We start from the raw sequence: 17,491 nt of genomic DNA on the forward strand, positions 1-17,491 counted from the left end.
GGTAATAAGAGGTTAACCCAGAAGCTTCATTTGGACTCGGAACCAAGACACAACAGAGGTGGAACTTCCAAAGCCAGCTGCCAGGTCACTGCCTGCACGAGGAAGGCCAGCAAGGGTTGGTCCACAGCTCTTGGGCCTCTTCACCCACTGTGAGGGTAGAAGTGGGTGAGACAGGAGAGAAAGAGGGAGGATTTACGCGCAGAGCAGTGAGCCATTCCCCCACCACAGGAGTGGGGTGGGGCCCTTCACGTGCACACCCCATCTCTCTCTCTTTTTTTTTCTTATGTCCAAATTTGTTTTACTGTGGAAACTTCGAACATATGATCTCCCTTGTACTCATCACCCAGAAATGATCAACTTAGGACAAATCTTGTTTCATGTATGTCCTTACCCCAACTCTCCACCCCTGGATTGTTTTGAAGCACAGCTCAGTCATCGTGTTTCACCTGTCAGTATCTCTGCACATGAGTCTAAAATAGAATTCCCCTTTCTGAAACAAAATCTCAATACATTATCCTAAGAAAATTCATAGTGGTTTAATACTACTAAAAATCGATAAATGTTCAGATTTCCCCAATTGTCTTATAAGTTTTTTACAGTTGATTTGTTCAATCAAGATTAAAATAGTCATACCCCATCTCCTCATCCCTGGAGTGTGTGACTGCTACTTTATATGGCAAAAAAGATGATTAAGTTGAGGGTCTTGAGAAGAGGCGCTCGTCCTGGGTTATCAGCGTGGGTTCAAAGTGCAATCACATGTACCCTTTATAAGAGAGAAGTGGAGGGCTTTCTGGGTGGTGCAGTGGTTCAGAATCCATCTGCCAATGCAGGGGACATGGGTTCGATCCCTGCTCCAGGAAGATCCCACATGCTGCGGAGCAACTAAGCCCTTGTGCCACAACTATTGAGCCTGCACTTTTAGAGCCCGTGAGCCACAACTATTGAGCCCATGTGCTGCAACTACTGAAGCCCATGCGCCTAGAGCCCGTGCTCCGCAACAATAGAAGCCATGGCAATGAGGAGCCTGCGTACCACAACGAAGAGTAGCCCCCACTCACTAAAGAAAGCCCGCGCACTGCAAAAAAAAAAAAAAAGACCCAACACAGCCAATAAAATAAATAAATAAATAATTTTTTTTTTTTTTTTAAAGAGGGAAGTGGAAGGATTTGGGGGCAGACACAAACAGGGAGGCCACATGAAGACGGGGCAGAGATTGGAGGGATGTGACTGCAAGTCAAGGAATACTGTCAGCTGCTGGGAGCTAGGAGAGAGGCGTGGACAGATGCTCCCCAGAGCCTCTAGGGGAACTCAGGTCTCCTGGCACCTTGATTCTGGACATCTGGCCTCCAGACTATGAGAGACTAGCTTTCTGTTGTTAAAACATCAGTTTGTGGCACTTTGGTACAGCAGCCACGGGACACTAATAACCGGGACAGAGAATCATCCTCTCACTGTCTTAGCGGCTGCAAGGAACAACTAAGTGACAAATTCCCCAGCCTGATCCCAGGATTGCTCCATCCCAGCCAGGAGGAAGACAATTGATGGGGGAATCACAGGGCAGCCTAGAAGCCTGGCAGGTATCACTGACTCCAGGGCTGTAGAACCAGAGTTTTCAAAACTTTCCACACTTCGGTTGCAAATCCAGGCTTCTGCCCTGAAACCTCGGAGGGCTCAGATTCACTCTCAGAACAGCATTTGCTTGGGATTGCTTCTGAGGGACCATCCTTTCCGGGGAGGACTTGACAGACAGCTGTACAGAGCACTACCGTATTTCCAAATTAACACTGCAGGAGATAAGCTCCCTAATTAACTCTGCCTTAGGCTGTGGGAAAGAGATAAGGAGGAAAACTAAGTGTTTGGAAAAAGAGGAGGGAGAATGGCAGGAAAGGTGACGCCAGAGTCAGGTAGACGTGGGTTTAAATCCTGGGCCGCCTACGCACCATGTGATGTGCGCAAGGCAGGCTCCAGGAGCCCAGGTATGCCTGTCAGGAATGGGGTGTTTCCTTGGCAGGATGCTCTGAGGATCAGGGTGAATGTGGTACCTAGCTCTGAACAGGTGCTCTGCTTAAGGAAGATGATATTAATTTTAAAAGTTCCCCTTGGTCTTTTTGAGTAAGCAGAATGCCCACCGTAAGCTTGGCAAGCAGCTTGCCAGCCATCTGTTTGGTATTAATGGTGATGGGAATGATGATGGTTAGATGACGGAAAGCTGTCATTTCCAAGGCCCACTGGCCCCATATCAACAGCTCTCTCGGGGTAAGGAAATAGTTTCCTGCCAACTTCTTGGCTAGTTTGCTAGGGCTGCTCTAACAAATCACTGCAAACTCGATGACTAAAAGCAGCAGATATTCATTCTCTTTCAGTTCTGGAAGCTGCAGGTCTGAAATCCAGGTGTTGGCAGGGTTGGTTTTCTCCGGAAGCTCTGAGGGAGGAAGCATCCTTGCCTTTCTCTTAACTTCCGGTGTTGCTGACCCTCCTGTATGCTCCTTGGCTTATAGACACATCACTCCAGTCTCTGTCTCCAACTTCACATCGTCCTTTGAGTGTCTCTCTGTGCTCTCTTCTCACCTCATAAGGACACTAGTCATTGGATTTAAGGCCCACCCTGAGTCCACGATGATTTTATCTTGAGATCCTTGCCTAATTACATCTGCAAAGACCTTATTTCTAAACAAGGACACATTCTGAGGTTCCAAGCGGACATGAATCTTGGGTGGGGGTGGGGGGGTCAATACTCACCACACTACGGTAGAAAAGAGCACAAACGTTGCCACGCACTGATGTCAGGAGTATCTGCACACATGACCTACAAGAGTCATAACCTCTTGGGGGCTCAGCCTCTTCACGGTCAAAATGGGAATAAGATGCTCTGTCCCTAGGGCTGGTGTGAGAGTTGGGTAAGTTTGCTTGCATGAAATACTCAGTGCAGAACCTGAAATGCTGGCTAAATACTTGATTGTTCACACTGTCATCATGGTCATATGACTTTTACTACTGCCCTGGGGGTCTGTGCAGGAGAAGTGAGTGCCAGTGGTCAGTTTGGCCAGCCACCTGGGTACTGGTCTCTGGGCAGCCCCAGAATTGGTCACCAAGCCTGGAAGCTTTCACAAGCAGGGAAGTGGTTTGGGCTGCACTGGCTGCTCAGGAATCTTCCAGAAAATATGTTAAAATGCCAATCCTGTTGCCTACCCAGCAGCCTGGGTGGGGGATGGGGAAGAACGTTTGACCGTAGCAGAGGGTTCTGAAACACAGTCACCCAGCTGGAGAGCCCCTAACCTGGCTCAGCCCTGCATTTCACTTCCTGAGAAACGGAGATCCAGAGGAAAGAGGACTTGCTGAAATTGATGCAGATTTTGGCAAAGTTGCAGTGAGATGCCAAGAGCATCCACTGAGCATCTTTCTTGAGTCCCACAACCTCCCTGGGGGTTCCCTGGGGCAGTGGAGTGTGGTATCTCCTTGTCTTGGCTGGGAATTAGGCTCAGAGAAGAGACTGATGAAGGGCACATAGTCAGCTCAAGATCAATTCACCAAAAGACAAAGATGTAAAATCCATTCGTGAATAAGAGAAACCTCACCTACCGATGTGTGGGAATCCCTTGCTCTCTCCACCTTTGCTATCCAAACTCTTGTTTTCCCAACACAGGAATCAAATAAATTAAGACAAATGTGTTGACACTTCTCTTGCTATCCAAACCCTGTTACTTGTTGTGTGTGTGAGTCTTTGGAATAAAACTAGATTTGAAGAGGGAGGAAGACATATATTCTTACTGTGGATACAAATATATTTTACGCTGCTTAGCTGTGCATTCTCTTGCTCCCATAGTCTTCAGCTACAGCAGGGAACTAAATTTCAAAAAAAGAGGAAAAATTTTCCAAATTCACTTATGCAGCCAAATGAAGAACCACACAGAAATTGATGAAATGTGTTAAAACTGTTGTGTTCGATACAAAATGCTCTACATTCTTGAGAGAGAGTTTTTTAAAAAAGATACATTCCGCAAATTGTTTTTGTCTATGATATGGCTTTCAGCAACTTCACCATTCAGTGAGTTGACTTTTGATGAATTAACTCTCAGTAAATTACTTTGCTTCCTGCAAGGCCAATAGGTGGAGGGGTGGACGTTCGTGTCATATGCTGAGATCTTCAAAATAATTAGGGTCTTTGACATTTCCCTGTAGCCTGCCTTCACCAATGCAATTTGTCTTTTCAAATTATCCCAGTGGAGTGTGTCATACATTTCCAGCAGGGCCTCTGACCTCTGACTGTTATTTAAAGTAAGCTCCCCTAGGGCAGGGACTCTGTGTGTGTGTGTGTGTGTGTGTGTGTGTGTGTGTGTGTGTGTATTTGGTTCACCACAGTATCTCCAGGATTTGAAGGATGGCTTTTCCACAGTTTGCACTCAATAATTACTCATGAAATGGGTAAATGAATGAATGACATATTTCTTCCTAAAATGAGAGTCCATAATTTTCATCCCCTGCCTGTTCTATGGTTACAACTTCTGGGGAGATTGCAGAATGGCCACAGTGCTTTGTAGACTGTCCCAAGAGAGGTAAAGGCTTTTTCTCCACCCCTCGGTTCTGGGCTGGCTTTGTGACTTGTTTTGGCAGCAGAAGTGAGGTCAACCCTGGACCTTGGGAGGTTTTGCACATTTCTTCTCTTGCAATTTTGCTACCATCATGTAAACGAGCTGGACTAGCCTGCTGGATGGTGACAGATATCAAGTCACCCGTCTTGATTACAGACAGTTGTTGAGACCACCTTAGACTAACCGGAATCCAGCCAACCTGCTGGCCAAAGGCAGACATGCGTGGATATTAGTAAAGCCTGGGCCAGTGTAGAAAACTACCATGTCAACCCATAGACCTGGGAGCAATAACAGATGGTTGTTGTTTAATGCACTAGGTTTTGGGGTTATTTGTTACACAGTGATACCTCACTGATACAAATTCCTTAATGACTCCTAAATTTACTTCTACTAAGCCACTCCCATCTTCCGTATTTTACCTCCAATTAGTCCCCACACTATAGACTTTTTAAACATCAGTCCGATAATGTCATGTTTTAGCCTGAAGGTCTCCAATGGCTGCCTACTTCCAGGAGGACAAAATCTAGTATTTCAGCCTGCAAGGGCCATGATGACCTGACACTGCTTTCCTTGTATCTGGACCTTCCCTGCAGCCCCACCCACCCCCACCCCTGACTGACTCTCTCCTCCTGTGACACTTTGTGTCCTTTGAGTCCATCAGTACACTCTGCTCTCTGACTTCTGTTCTCTGCCCAGATGTTCTTCCTTTTCAGCCAGCCAACTGCAGGCCACTACTAGCCCAAATGGCACTTTTGCAAACTAGAAAATGTGCCCCTTCCTCAAAAAAACATTTCATAAATTGGTATGTTTCTGTATGACCTGAACAATCACACCCTGTGGCCCAGCTCAGCTTAGCTGAGGAAGCTCTCCAGACACCTGGCTAGCGGCAGCTCTGGCGGGCGCCCGTGCATGTCATATTGTCTGCTTACCCCACTCAGGAGGCCTGGGCCCACCCATGCTCCCCCCACCCCCCGCCCTGAAGTCAGGCGTCTAGGCCACGTTTTGAATCGGGTGAGGGCTAGGAATCAGACCTCTGCGAGTGGGTCAGAAAGGAACCTCGGGGGGACATCTGGAGAGAGGGGTACACACACTTGTGTATGTCTATGTGTACGTGTGAACCAGTGTGAGGGCATGCCTTCCTGAGTGTGTGCATGACTGTGGTTGCCTCTGGGTTGATGTCAGAGACAGCATATGTTCTCATATGTTAGTGTCTGTCTAACGTGGGGATGACACATCTTTAGACGTGACACTTTGGGCAGCGCACACTCTGAGAATCCATGCTTGGTGGCTCTGCTCGCTTCAACTCAACATTCAGAAAGCAGTTTAATTTTACCCCTTCCAGGTAACCTGGTCCCCCACTTGTCCAGATAACTATCTCCTCCGTGCTTCCACAATGCCCGGGTCCTGCCTTATCTTGGTAGCCTACTATAGAGCTTAAGAACTCAGGCTCTAGAATCACACTCACCTGAACTGGAATCCTGGCTTCCTTGCTCATTAGCTGTGTAACTTTTGGTAAAGCATTTAACCTCTCTGAGCCTCAACTGTCAATCCAGTCCCCTTCCCCAACGATAGTCATTTACTTCCTCTTCTTTTTCTTTACTTGGAAACTGCCTCTAACCTGGGCTCCAAGCTTCTGGTTGGGATGTTTCTCATTTCTCTTCACGCTCCTAGGGATGAAGGTACAGCTTGCATTGATTTAACAAATCTATATGTTTACCTACATCATGCATTCTCAACTGGGATGAAAATTAGTTCTTGGGGGTGGGGGTGGTGGCAAAAAATCTGAAACACCACAATGCTTTGTGGAGCTGCCACATTCAGTCTTACCTGGCACAATCATATTTCTTAGTGTTTAATTTCTCTTATTAGGGAGATATGAGTAGTAATTAAAATTAGTCTCCCCCACTTCTGTTCAGGCTTGAAGGGATGGTGGCACCTCCTTCTGTCCCTATTTCTCAGGTGCCTCCATCTTTTCTATTGAACCCCTTTACCCTGCCTCACCCCTGGAAATAGGCCACTTGTGCAATTCCCTTTAAAATCCCAGCTGACAGTACCTGCATGCTGGACTTTGACCTACTGTCAAGCTTATACAATAGTTGAGAGTTTACAGGGTAGTTTTAGAAAGGTCATCTCATAAGTGCTCCCCCAGATCCCATGTGGTAATGGGCGTGGGAGTTGGGTCTCCTGCTTTGGATGGAAACTGCTAAGAATTCACACCAGCAATGCTGGAGTTAAATCTCACCTTCCTTATAAATTCCTTTTAGAAATACGGATGTGTCCTGAGCAATGACTGCTATGTTTTTTAGCCTGGATTTGTGAAACATTCCCATTTATTGTCAATAAACAATTTTTCAAAAATTAGGACCATATACTGACTGATTCAGTGTCAGGCTAAATCTCTTGATTTATAGCTTTAATCATTTTAATGTATATATACTGATGTTTTCCACCCAATCATTTCTGCTTGGTCAAGAAAGTTAGGAACTTCACTGGTGGCACAGTGGTTAAGAATCCGCCTGCTGATGTAGTCCTAACCTTAAACCTAACCCTAACCCTAACCCTAACCCTATTCCATACCAGAGGATGGAATTCAACTTTTAGGCTGTGCATTTTTTTTTTCAGTTGACAGACAGATCAATGTTCTAGATGGGATATTTGAGGGCCTTCCCTTGACTCCCAGGACCCGGGCCTACAGCAGCATGAGTTATGAAGTCATGCCAGGCAGGGTTCTTACTGGGGAGAGTGGGCTCTGGAGTGTTGCTGCCTGGGTCTGAATCTCAGATCTGCCACACTTGCTGTGTGACCTTGGGCAAGTCATTTGTACACTGTGCAGCTCCTCCTCTGTGCTGGCAGGGATGCTATCTGTCTCAGTCACTCTTTACCTCCAATCCTGCCCCAGAGCCTGCACTGTAGTATAATAAGAAATATATATTTGGTCTTTCCCCCAGTTCCTGGCACAGAGCACGGAGCTCTTAAAACCCTTGGAATTTCCTGAGTGATAGGAGCAGCTTGTTCTTCCTAATGAGCCCCTTTCCACCACACCTGGTTCTATGCTAACAAGGTGACCCACGTGGACCCTTAGATGGTTTCAGGGAGAAGCTGGCTTTGCTTACACGGTTAAAACTCAACCCCTCAACGTCCAGGGAGGGTGAGGGGCTGGAGGCTGGCCAACGATGGACTCGCTCATGCCTCTGTAATGAAACCTCTACAGAAACTTGTACATGATGGGGTGGGGAGTTTGCAGGTTGGTGAACTCATGGAGGGGCTGGGAAGGGGGTGCACCCCAACAGGGCATGGAAGCTCTACACCCATTTCATACCCTGCCCTGTGCATCTCTTTAGAGTAAGCTGTCATCATAAATGGAGCATGTTCCTGAGTTCTGGGAGTCATTTTAGCAAATACTGAACCTGAAGGGGTGGGTCTTGGGAATCCCTGCACTGCAGTTGGCCAGGCAAAAGTGCAGTCACCTGAGGACCCCAAGTGCAGCTGGTGTCTGAAGTGGGGGAAGGCTTGCGGGACCCAACCCTTAACTTGTGGAATCTGTGGTCACTCGGGGTAGGTGGTTCAGAACCGAATTGAACTGTTGGACACCCAACTGGTGATAGAGAACTGGAGGATGGGTGTGGGAAAAATGACACACTTGGTGTCAGAAGTGGGGTTGGGAAACAGTGGGGACTCGATGAGTGAGTGCCAAATGAATGCACAAGAAATACGATCATTCAGTGAGTGTGACCAGCTGCCAGGCTCTGTGTTTGGTGCTCTGAATACAGAAATGATGGAAACAAGGTCCCCGCTTTTGAAACATTCCCAGATATTAGAGGAAACTGAGCAGCCGTGGCCACTGTTATATGGGGTGGAGAGGGTGAAACTAGCAGCAAATCTGGGAGCTGAGGGAGCACAGAGGAAGGGCTGTCTGGTTCTAAGAAAGGTTCAAGGGTCAGTGTGAGCTGACTTTTTAAAGATGAGAAGCCGCTCCTCAAATGGATGGTGTCACCTAAAAATTGGTACCTGCCATCTGCCTCTACAAGGATCAAATCATGAGCTGCTGCGGCCGCTGACCTTCCACACACCCTGAGAGGAGTTCAGGGTGGAGATCAGGAATGAGGTCCTCTGGGCTCTGGGAAAACTGGCGGAACAGGTCTTCAGGTCTTCAGATAGTTAGCAGGAGAAGATTTTATGAGCCCAATTGTTACATCTCCTCGTATCTAGAAAAGCACTAAAATTTTTCACGGTGATGTCTGCTCCTTGTGACTCGCAGAAACCTTCTGCAAGAATGTGTGCGTGACTGCATGTAATCCCCCTTCACCGAAATCATACACATACTGACCTCTTCGGAGCAATTTCTCAGAGCTATCTGAAATGCTGTCCCTGGTTATGGTTCTCATTTTGCCCCAAATAGAACTCAACTCACAACTCTCACGTTGTGCGTTTTTTTTTTTTTTCAGTTGACAATGGGTAATGGTGGTGTTCTAGGTGGGGGGACAGGTGTGTAACATCATGTAAGCATGGGTGGCAGGGGGGCAGCGGCATGCAGCTCCGCGTGGCTGGAGAGCAGGGAGACGGTGTGGGGTGGAGTGGGGGAGGGGGCAGGCGGGGCAGAGACCCGGATGGTCCCTGCAAAGGTTAGTAGATGTGGGCAGTGTTTCCAGAGCACATCAGTGTGATAGATAGAGGTGTCCCCTTTTCAAGCCAGGCGTGCGTTCCCTTGACATATCTCCCATCAGGACTGCTGGAGCCTTCTGGAAGGCTCAGATCCTAATGTGCTCCTTTGTAAAAGCAGTGATCAAACTCCATCCTGGTGCATAGACCAGGGTGCGTCTGTTAGAGGGCTGAACTTAGTGCCAGGCAGAGTCAGTGCGTAATACGATTTTTTCAAACTGTAATTGACATGCTTTGAGGATGCTCTCCTTTCCCTCAAAACTCTTTCATCCTGTGCCTCATTTATTAGGCTTCTCTGCCACCGCCTTGGGGTCATGCACAAAAATAAAATATGTAGCAGGAAACTGCCCTTCTCGTTTTCTTTCTTTCCCTTCACCTAATTTCAACTCCCTGTCAAGTCTCCTTCAATTGATCTGCTCACCCCTGAAGCTGCCTCAGGCAAACTTACAGCTTCTCTCCTGAGAAGATGATTCTTTTCATTTAATCATGGAGGGGCAGCCTCCCAGGGGAGGCCTTTGGCCATTTATCTCCTAGCGGCTGGGAGCCATGCTTTCCCAAGGTGGCTCCTCCTGGGGTCTGCTCCTTCCTGTTCACTTAGGAGGATGCAAGATGATCTTACAACCCAAATGGCAGTTCTCCTTGGACAGGTAATTTCCCCGGGGGCTCAAGCTTGTGCCCTGTCAATGTGAAGCCAAGTGAAGCTTCTAAGCCCTGATCAATCTCGGGGTATAGGCGCTGGAGTGGGCGAGGCCCAGTGGCTGTGTGAACATGAGGGGTTTGGGAAGTAGAGGGTAGGGACCGACAGCTGATCTGAGATTTGGGGGGCAGAAGAACCTTCCTTAGGGAGCCTCCCAGACACTGATGGGGAGCTCAGAGTCGAAAATGCCGGAAACTCAGCAAGCAACCCGATCACAATCATGAGAAAGCAACTTTTGCAAACACCGAGAGGGGAACCAACATCTTCACTAGAAGGGTGAGGGCTTGGGAAAAAGCACAGAAGGCAAAGCTTTGTGATTTGGGTCAGGAAAGCACTTCAGGCAAGCTCGTGGATGAGTTCAATTTAGTATCCTTGCGTAAGTGGACAGAGAAGAAGGCCAACCCGTCCACTGAGAGACCAGGTCAGCACTCACTGTTCTTCTTGGGAAAAGGGTTGTTATTGGAAAAAAACCTGAATAGTGCTCCACTCTGAATTGTGGCGCTTCCTCTCAGTGGCCTGCACTCAGCACAGGGAGCACGTTTGTGGGGTCCCCACCAGCTGGCCCTGCCCAGGCCCACCGCCCTCGTCTAGTCCTCTTTTCCTGCCGCCTGCGTTTTCCACCCGGCCCCTGGCTCGCGACTTAGCCTCTGATTTGTTTCCATCCATCCGCTTCCCAGAGCCACTCTTCTCACTGCAAATCTGCCCCGTGAAGTTCATGCTTAAAAATCCCCCCAACAGACCTCTCTGGAGCTCAGGATAAAATAGCAAATCTTAATGCAACACCCCGGGTTCCCTGGACCTGCTACCAGGACCTCTTCGACTTGTCCTGTGCTGCCTGCCCCCCTCCCCCTGCCCCCACCACGTGCTGGGACAGCGGTTCTTGCCTGGCTCCACTCTGGAGGTCTGACCGAGCCAGCGTCTCACTGTGGTTCTCTGAGCCACCCAGGTGATTGTAATGCTTTCAGCCAAGGTTGGAAAACATGGCCATGGCCCAGGGGGTTCCAAGTTTGGCTGCACATACCATGCGGGGGGCGTGTTAAAAATTGGGGGGTCCAGGTCCCACCTCTAGATTAGGGTTCGGTTGGCTGTGGATGCGGCCTGGCCATCAGGACTCTTAAAAGCTTCCCAGGTGATGTAGCGATGTTTGAGGACCACCACCCTGGCCCTGCTGGGTTATCTGTGCTTCCTTTGCCATGAACTTCCTCTTACATTCTGGCATTTGGCTGGCTGTTCCTGCTGTATGGAAGCTGTTCCTGCTGTATGGAAATTCATCTTTCCCTCTCTCATAAGCTAACTCACTCTTCCTTCTTCTAAATGTTAGAATTGAGGGACTCTAGAAGGAGCAGCAAACTTTTTCTGAGAAAGGTCAGGTAGGAAATATATTAGGCTTTTCGGACACTGCATGTGGTCTCTGTTAAACCTTCTTCTTGTTTTCCTTTTAAAACGTAAAAGCCATTCTTTGCTTGTGGGTCATACACAACAGGCCATGGGCCACATTTGGCTCACAAGCCATAGTTCTCTGACCCTGGACCACAGCATTGTTTGTTCTGTAAGGTAGTGAGTTCCCCATCAATAGAAGCAATCAAGTCATGGTTTGAGGACTTCCTGGGAGGGAAACCATAGATGGCACTTGAACTTCCAATGAATAACTGGACTGAAAACCTTTCTGCTCTTTCATGAACTTGGGATGTCTTAGTTCTAATTCCTCCCAGCTCCTGGGCACAGCTCCTCATCTGCCAAAAGATCTCTGAGGTCCCCTGGCAGCTCTGAAATCATCCCCAGCTCTGTTCTGCCTCAGTTCATTGTGAAGCTCTGTGTGTGTCAGCACGGCCTTTGTTTCAACACCAAGTGCTGTGATTTAGGTATCTGAGTTAGAGACAAAGAAGAAAGACTGCTCCTGACCTCTGTGTATAGATAATATTTGAAGCAAGAATAGCTGGAAACCATGAAAATAAAAATGCTCTGAATTCACCTTCAGCCACGGACATCTGACAACTAGGTACAAATGGCACAATGATACCTTTCTGTGTGGACACAAACAGGACTGATTCGCAGTGATCCCCAGTAGACTCAACCTATGCAGATGAAAACAGAAGCTTCCCTCTTATCCCAAATTCTTTGTGTCGGTCCTGCAAGTCAATTTCAAAATGGGCCCAATTCCACCCACCTTTTAGCAAACAGCCAATGAGTACTGACCATGTGAATAGAACAGAGCTAAGACTGCAGGTCCTAGAACAAGATGGTGTAGATTCCAACCCAGCACTTGTCTCTTAGCTTTGTGACTTGGGGAAAAACAACTCATCAATATGATCTTTTTTTTTTTTCATCTATAAAATGGGAATAAAATTAGTTTGGGAAGGAAAGGTTTTGCAGCTTACCTGTAATTCATCTTCTATCAACTGGGATAGGAAAAGAGGAAAGAAAGAAAAAGAAATGACCTGGTCCATTTTGTTCGTAAACTTGCTAAACCAACCTCATAATGGTATTTTCTAGCAGAAAGATAAGAGAGAGTCCTTACGTACAAAATGCTTTTAGGGGGCTACACCTGGTCTGTTTAGAATGGAATGTATAGCTATGGGTAGAGTCCATTGGAAAATGTCAGTGTCAGCTGTGTAATTGTCAAAGTGTAAGATGAAGATGCTTCATGAATAAAATAGTTCCTGTGTGTAAGTGTTGCCCTGCATGTTTTATTCAGAGACCCCACAGGTTTAATCCAGACCAGAGTGCACGCTAACACGCAAGGAAGAATCTGGGGGGCTGTGTTGATGGCTTGAGCCTCCACCTGTGTCTTACGATGACCTGAGAATTATTAGCAAAGTTTGATTCTGAGTGAAATCTCTGATTGTTGTGATTTTATTTTGGCAATCTGACTGTGTTACCTTACATGCACAGAGTATGTTTATGAGAATTGAAGCATTCGAACAGGGCCTGGAGCATAGTAAGTGCTCAATAACTGTGACTGTAATCAGAGAACTGGTGTGAGGCCTGGATCAGGGGACAGAGGGAATGTGCTGGAAAAGCTCAGAGCAGTGCATTCATGTGAATTCTTACCCTTTGCAATGGGGTAGAAAGAAAAGAGCACAGGTTTTTAAAGATCTGGTTCACATCTTAACTCCAACACTCACCAGCTGTTTCATGTTAGGGGCCCTGGTCACCTCTCTGGGTTTCAGTTTCCTCTTTTGTAAAAGGGAGCAGTTAATCCTAATTTCAAGACTATGGTGCAGAGTAGGGATGATGTGTGTAAGACACCCAGCGCAGTCGAGAGGGGTTAATGCCTGAATGTCATTACGAGGGAGGCCAGGGCTGGGCGAGGAGCAGGCTGGGGCCAGGGAAGACCTAAGCCGCTGACTCTGGATTTAACCAAATCAGCTTTGGGATGCTCTCCCTTGCCTCGCTCTTAGAAGAGCTCTAGCTGCCACAGTGTCTGCCCTGGCCCCTTCTGAGTTCTCAGGGTCAGATAAAGAACCACACACAAGGCCCTTTCACGGAACTTATTTTTTCTAGCTGCGGGGGAGACACATTCAACCAGGCCTCAGCCGACTACAGCCCACAGGCTGCACCCAGGCCACCACCTGCTCTTGTGAATGAAGTTTTCTAGGAACACAGCCATGTCATCCTCCATTTACACACTGTCTGTGGCTGTGATGACACTACAATTGCAGAGCTGCAGAGTGGCCGCAGAGGCTGTGTGGCCTGTAGAATCTTTCCTGTCTTGCCCTTTACACGAAAAGAACGCCAATCCCTATATTAAACAGATGAGGATACAGTAAGCAGACGAGCCGGTGAAAGATGCTGTGGAGGACGTAAACCAGGACCATGCGACCGAGAGTGTGTGTGTGTGTGTGTGTGTGTGTGTGTGACTATGCACGTGTGTGTGTGTGTGTACATGTGTGCATTGTATACTTGTGTGTATTGTGTGTGTATGCTTGTGTGTGTATGTGTGTGTAGATGTGTGTTTGTGTATACTTGTGTGTGGGTGTACACATATATTAGGTGGTCAGGACAGGCATCACTGGGCAGGTGACATCCCGGGTGAGATGGCCACGCCAGCCTATGAGCCCCCTGAGAGTAGAGACTGCCCCCTGGGTTTCCTCCTCAGTGTCCCCAGGCCCTGCACGGAGCCGCTGACCGCCCACCTCCAGGGGCACCGACGTGACTGCGGCCCGTGGAGCGGGTGGTGCGGAGGCCCCGTGGGACTGAGCACATTCCCGCCTTGAATCTCCTTTAACTGCAATGCGGGCTCCTTGTTCGTCCTCCTGTTACATTAGCTGCACCCCCTCCCCACCCCCGCCCCCCCCCCCCCCCCCCCCCCCCGCCTAAGGGGCCTCCTTCCTCCCGTCATCTCATCAGCTCAGCGCAGCGTGTGTATATGCCTGTGTGTACACGTGTGCGTGCCTGATGCCCTCCTCCAGTCATCCCACGGCCCATCCCACCATCTCATTATAACCTTCTGTTGTCCCGGGTGGGGACACATGTGACAGGACGTGGAATGCGACGGCCCAGCAACGCAAAGGGAGAAAGAGAAATTCGGGTCCATTTGTTCTGACAGAAACTTGTTGTTTTCATCCACACAGAAGCCGAAACAAAGAAGAACCGCAGCAGTGCCCTTGGAGAGATCCGTACGATCGTCAGACCTGCCCTGAACCATCTTCCCAGCCCCAGCGAGGCCTCTGAGGGGGCCCCTGCGGACACAGACCCCCAGCCAGCGGTGGCAACTCCCTCAGTCTCAGCCACCCTGGCCATTTGAGAGAGGAAGACACTGAGGACCTGAGAGAGCAGAGGGCTTGCCCACTAGGGAAATGGCAGGGCTAGAGCTGAAGGTGGGTCCTGGGTAAACTGAGGCTCAGAATACTCCAGACTCCACACTCATGCAGGTAGAGTGTAGGGTGGTGGTTAGGGCCTGGGGGTCGGGCAGTTCCATCGCTGCTCGCTCTGTGCGAGTAGCTCCCCATCTCTGCCTTGTCTAGAGCTGCCACGAGCCTTAAATGAGTTAACGCACATCAAGTGCCTGGCCAAGTATAGTACATAATCAGTGATGATTAAATCTTAGTATCATTCTTATCATTACTGTCATTATACCTCCCACGCTAAACTGTAGCTCCTCTGTGGGTACAGACTATAGCTTGAGTATCTTTGATTCATCCTAAACTCATGTACCTGGCTCACAGCTCTCACAGCTGTTAATGGTTGCTATGTTGTTTTATGTTACCATCTATGCATCTTTGAGTGAGCCTGTTACCTACCATTGGTTGGATGGAAACCAAGGCAGTCACTGTATTTAAATCGACGGGGACCTCCCCCCTCCACTCCCAGTAGCCCTTGCCCCTCCCCGGGCCCCAAGCTCGCCACCTGTACCATGAGATCACCCCACCCTGGTCGGGCCATGAGTCCCTGGGCCGGCAGGTGAGGGAGGACGGGCGCCTTACCTGGCCCACTGCAGAAGGCGGCGATGATGGCCAGAATGCACACGATACTCAGGTAAGGGATCCAGGGCGCGTGGTCCTGCAACAGAGCAGCCGTCGGGCAGGTTAGGAGGCAGCCGTGTGTGGAGGACATGGGTACCCACCCCAGCTCCTCCTCAATCCATCTGCGGGACCTGGGGCAGGTCCCTTTACATCTCTGAACCCCAGTTTGAGGATCCACAAAGTGGGGATCATGATAACCCCTAAACCATCCCACTCGCCTGTTTTACAGACGTCAGAGTGAGACAAGATGACGACTGTGAAGCGTTTCATGTAGTCCCAGGATACAGTAGGTGCTAAATAAATGAAAAACTAACACTGAGTGCTTAGTTGGAAGTGGGCAATATGACAAATTTTTACAGGCAATTTCCCATTTTAAAACTTTTCTCTTAGTCAATCCCAATTATTATGTAAAACACTACATTTCTCCCTCTGCTGTCTTGGCAAAGTGTGAGATGAGTTAACTCGTGTCATTAAATATGCTTGGAGGGGCTGTCACTTGTCTAGCAAGTGGGGGTGGCTTCATGGTGGGTGGGAAAGATGTTTAGTAAATCACTTCTGCTCTAGCAGACTGGATGGTTGATGATTAGAACATGGTGTCGCCAGCACTGGGACACGGATGCCAGGTCCATCAGCTCCTGCTGCAGGAGGTTCTAGGGTTGGGAGGAACCTCGCAGGCTCTTGTACTGTATGGCTCTCTGCTGCACCAAGTCATCCATCCATCCATCCATCCATCCATCCATCCATCCATCCAGCCATCTATCCATCCACCTATCCATCCATCTTTACAACCATCTTTCCATCTACTCATCCATCCATCCATCCATCCATCCATCCATCCATCCACCCATCCATCCATCCATCCATCCACCCATCCATCCATCTATCCATCCATCCATCCATCTATCCATCCATCCATCCACCCATCCATCCATCTATCCATCCATCTTTCCATCCACCCATCCTCCCATTCTTTTGGCAGATCGTTCCAAGTTCCTCCTGGGTGCCATGCTGGGAGGTGGGAATGTGAAATGGGCACAGTTCTCACCCCCACAACTCACTGTCCATCAGGAGAGAGAGATGGGTCAACAGTGAAAGCCAAGGCTGTGAGATCAGTGATGTGTCAGGGCTGCCTCTGGATCCTTGGGAAGACAGAGGAGGGCATCTCACTCAGATATGGGGTAAGGGAAGGCTTCCTGGAGGAAGAAGTATCCAGGAGGTAGCCAGGGTTTCCTGAGTCCAGAAAGCAAGAGAAGCCAGCTGAACAAGGAGGACCTTGGGGAGATGAAAGGGCCAGGCTCTTAAGGGGGCTGCTGGGGAGCAGAGCTGGGGTGACAGGGAAGATGAGGGCAGCTGAGCAGAGAAGTGCTCTGAAACCTTGTAAGGCCTAGAGGGGCTCTAGGTGGCCCTTCCAGACATCTGACATGCTGCAGAAAGGCAATGACCCAGAACATGCAGCTCGGTTGGTCTGAGGAGTCTGGGAGGCTGGCTCCCTACCCAGGACAACACTGTATGGCGGTTGGGAAGGAAGGTCTCTGCCAGCACATCACCCAAGGGAGAGGTTTCTGTCTCCTGCCTGGTCAGCATGCCCGGCAGCGCCTCCTTTCTGAAGGACAAGCTACTGCCTGCCAGTCACCAGCACACCATAGTAAGTCCCCTACATACGAATTTTCAAAGATGCAAAGTATGTTCGCATGTCCCATCACGTGTTAGTTCACATGTCTAGTTCGCATTGTCATGTGTGTGCATCCTCTACAAGTGGTTGTGCTTTTGTGTAATTTACTGCACAATATAGAGTACAGTTGTACAGTATCTTTATTTCAAGCCCAGGATGTCCAGAAGCAAGCGTAAAAGGATGTATGGAATGTAGTTGGTACAGGACTACCCAGACATCACTGGACCGTTTTTTCAAGAGGGCAGATGGAATTGAATCCAGCAAGGAACCAGAATCTGTGCTACCACTAATAGGTGTGAGTGAAATTGCAGCTTGTCCTCCATCTCCTATTGTTGACGGTCCTTCAGCTCTACCATCTCCCACCTCCTCTCCCTCCTCCAGTCAGTAACTCTTTTTGCCTGTTCCCTTG

General features: G+C 48.8%; 1 protein-coding gene across 1 annotated transcript in view; it reads right to left on the reverse strand.

Moving 5' to 3' along the window:
- Positions 1 to 17,491, reverse strand: part of SLC2A9 (solute carrier family 2 member 9) — a 265,853-nt gene that overhangs the window by 46,328 nt on the left and 202,034 nt on the right. Inside the window, exon 11 of the mRNA XM_057706684.1 lies at positions 15,372 to 15,447. Within this exon, the coding sequence (XP_057562667.1) occupies positions 15,372 to 15,447 (76 nt within the window). The remainder of the gene's footprint in view (positions 1 to 15,371; positions 15,448 to 17,491) is intronic.

Source organism: Hippopotamus amphibius, chromosome 13, assembly GCF_030028045.1.
Source record: "Hippopotamus amphibius kiboko isolate mHipAmp2 chromosome 13, mHipAmp2.hap2, whole genome shotgun sequence".
Taxonomy (NCBI): Eukaryota; Metazoa; Chordata; class Mammalia; order Artiodactyla; family Hippopotamidae; genus Hippopotamus; species Hippopotamus amphibius.